Source organism: Buceros rhinoceros, unplaced genomic scaffold (genome assembly GCF_000710305.1).
Source record: "Buceros rhinoceros silvestris isolate BGI_N320 unplaced genomic scaffold, ASM71030v1 scaffold27938, whole genome shotgun sequence".
NCBI lineage: Eukaryota > Metazoa > Chordata > Aves > Bucerotiformes > Bucerotidae > Buceros > Buceros rhinoceros.
The window spans coordinates 7,005-7,248 of record NW_010427939.1 but is presented as its reverse complement, the minus strand read 5'-3'; the positions used below and the strand labels follow the sequence as shown (position 1 = coordinate 7,248).

Below are 244 nucleotides of genomic sequence, written 5' to 3'. Positions count from 1 at the left end.
TGGTCACAGCCACCTTCACGCCCTTCACCCCCTTGGTGTCCCTGGACTATGAAGAGACCCTCACTTCCACAGCCACAGGTAGGAGGTTGGCAGCCACCCAGCTCACCCTTGAGCTGGGGCTGGGGCTGGGGGTACATCGGGGGGACCATGCCTTCTGTGTCCTCCCAACACCCCGGCATGGTCACCCTGGTGCACGTAGATGAGGCTCGAGGGGTGACATTTTCCATGGCAGGATCTTGCCATG

At 61.5% G+C, this 244-nt stretch overlaps 1 protein-coding gene across 1 annotated transcript in view; it reads left to right on the top strand.

The window, feature by feature from the left end:
* The window catches only part of SSC4D (scavenger receptor cysteine rich family, 4 domains), a 7,660-nt gene that overhangs the window by 3,812 nt on the left and 3,604 nt on the right, over positions 1–244 (top strand). Inside the window, exon 6 of the mRNA XM_010142110.1 lies at positions 10–78. Within this exon, the coding sequence (XP_010140412.1) occupies positions 10–78 (69 nt within the window). The remainder of the gene's footprint in view (positions 1–9; positions 79–244) is intronic.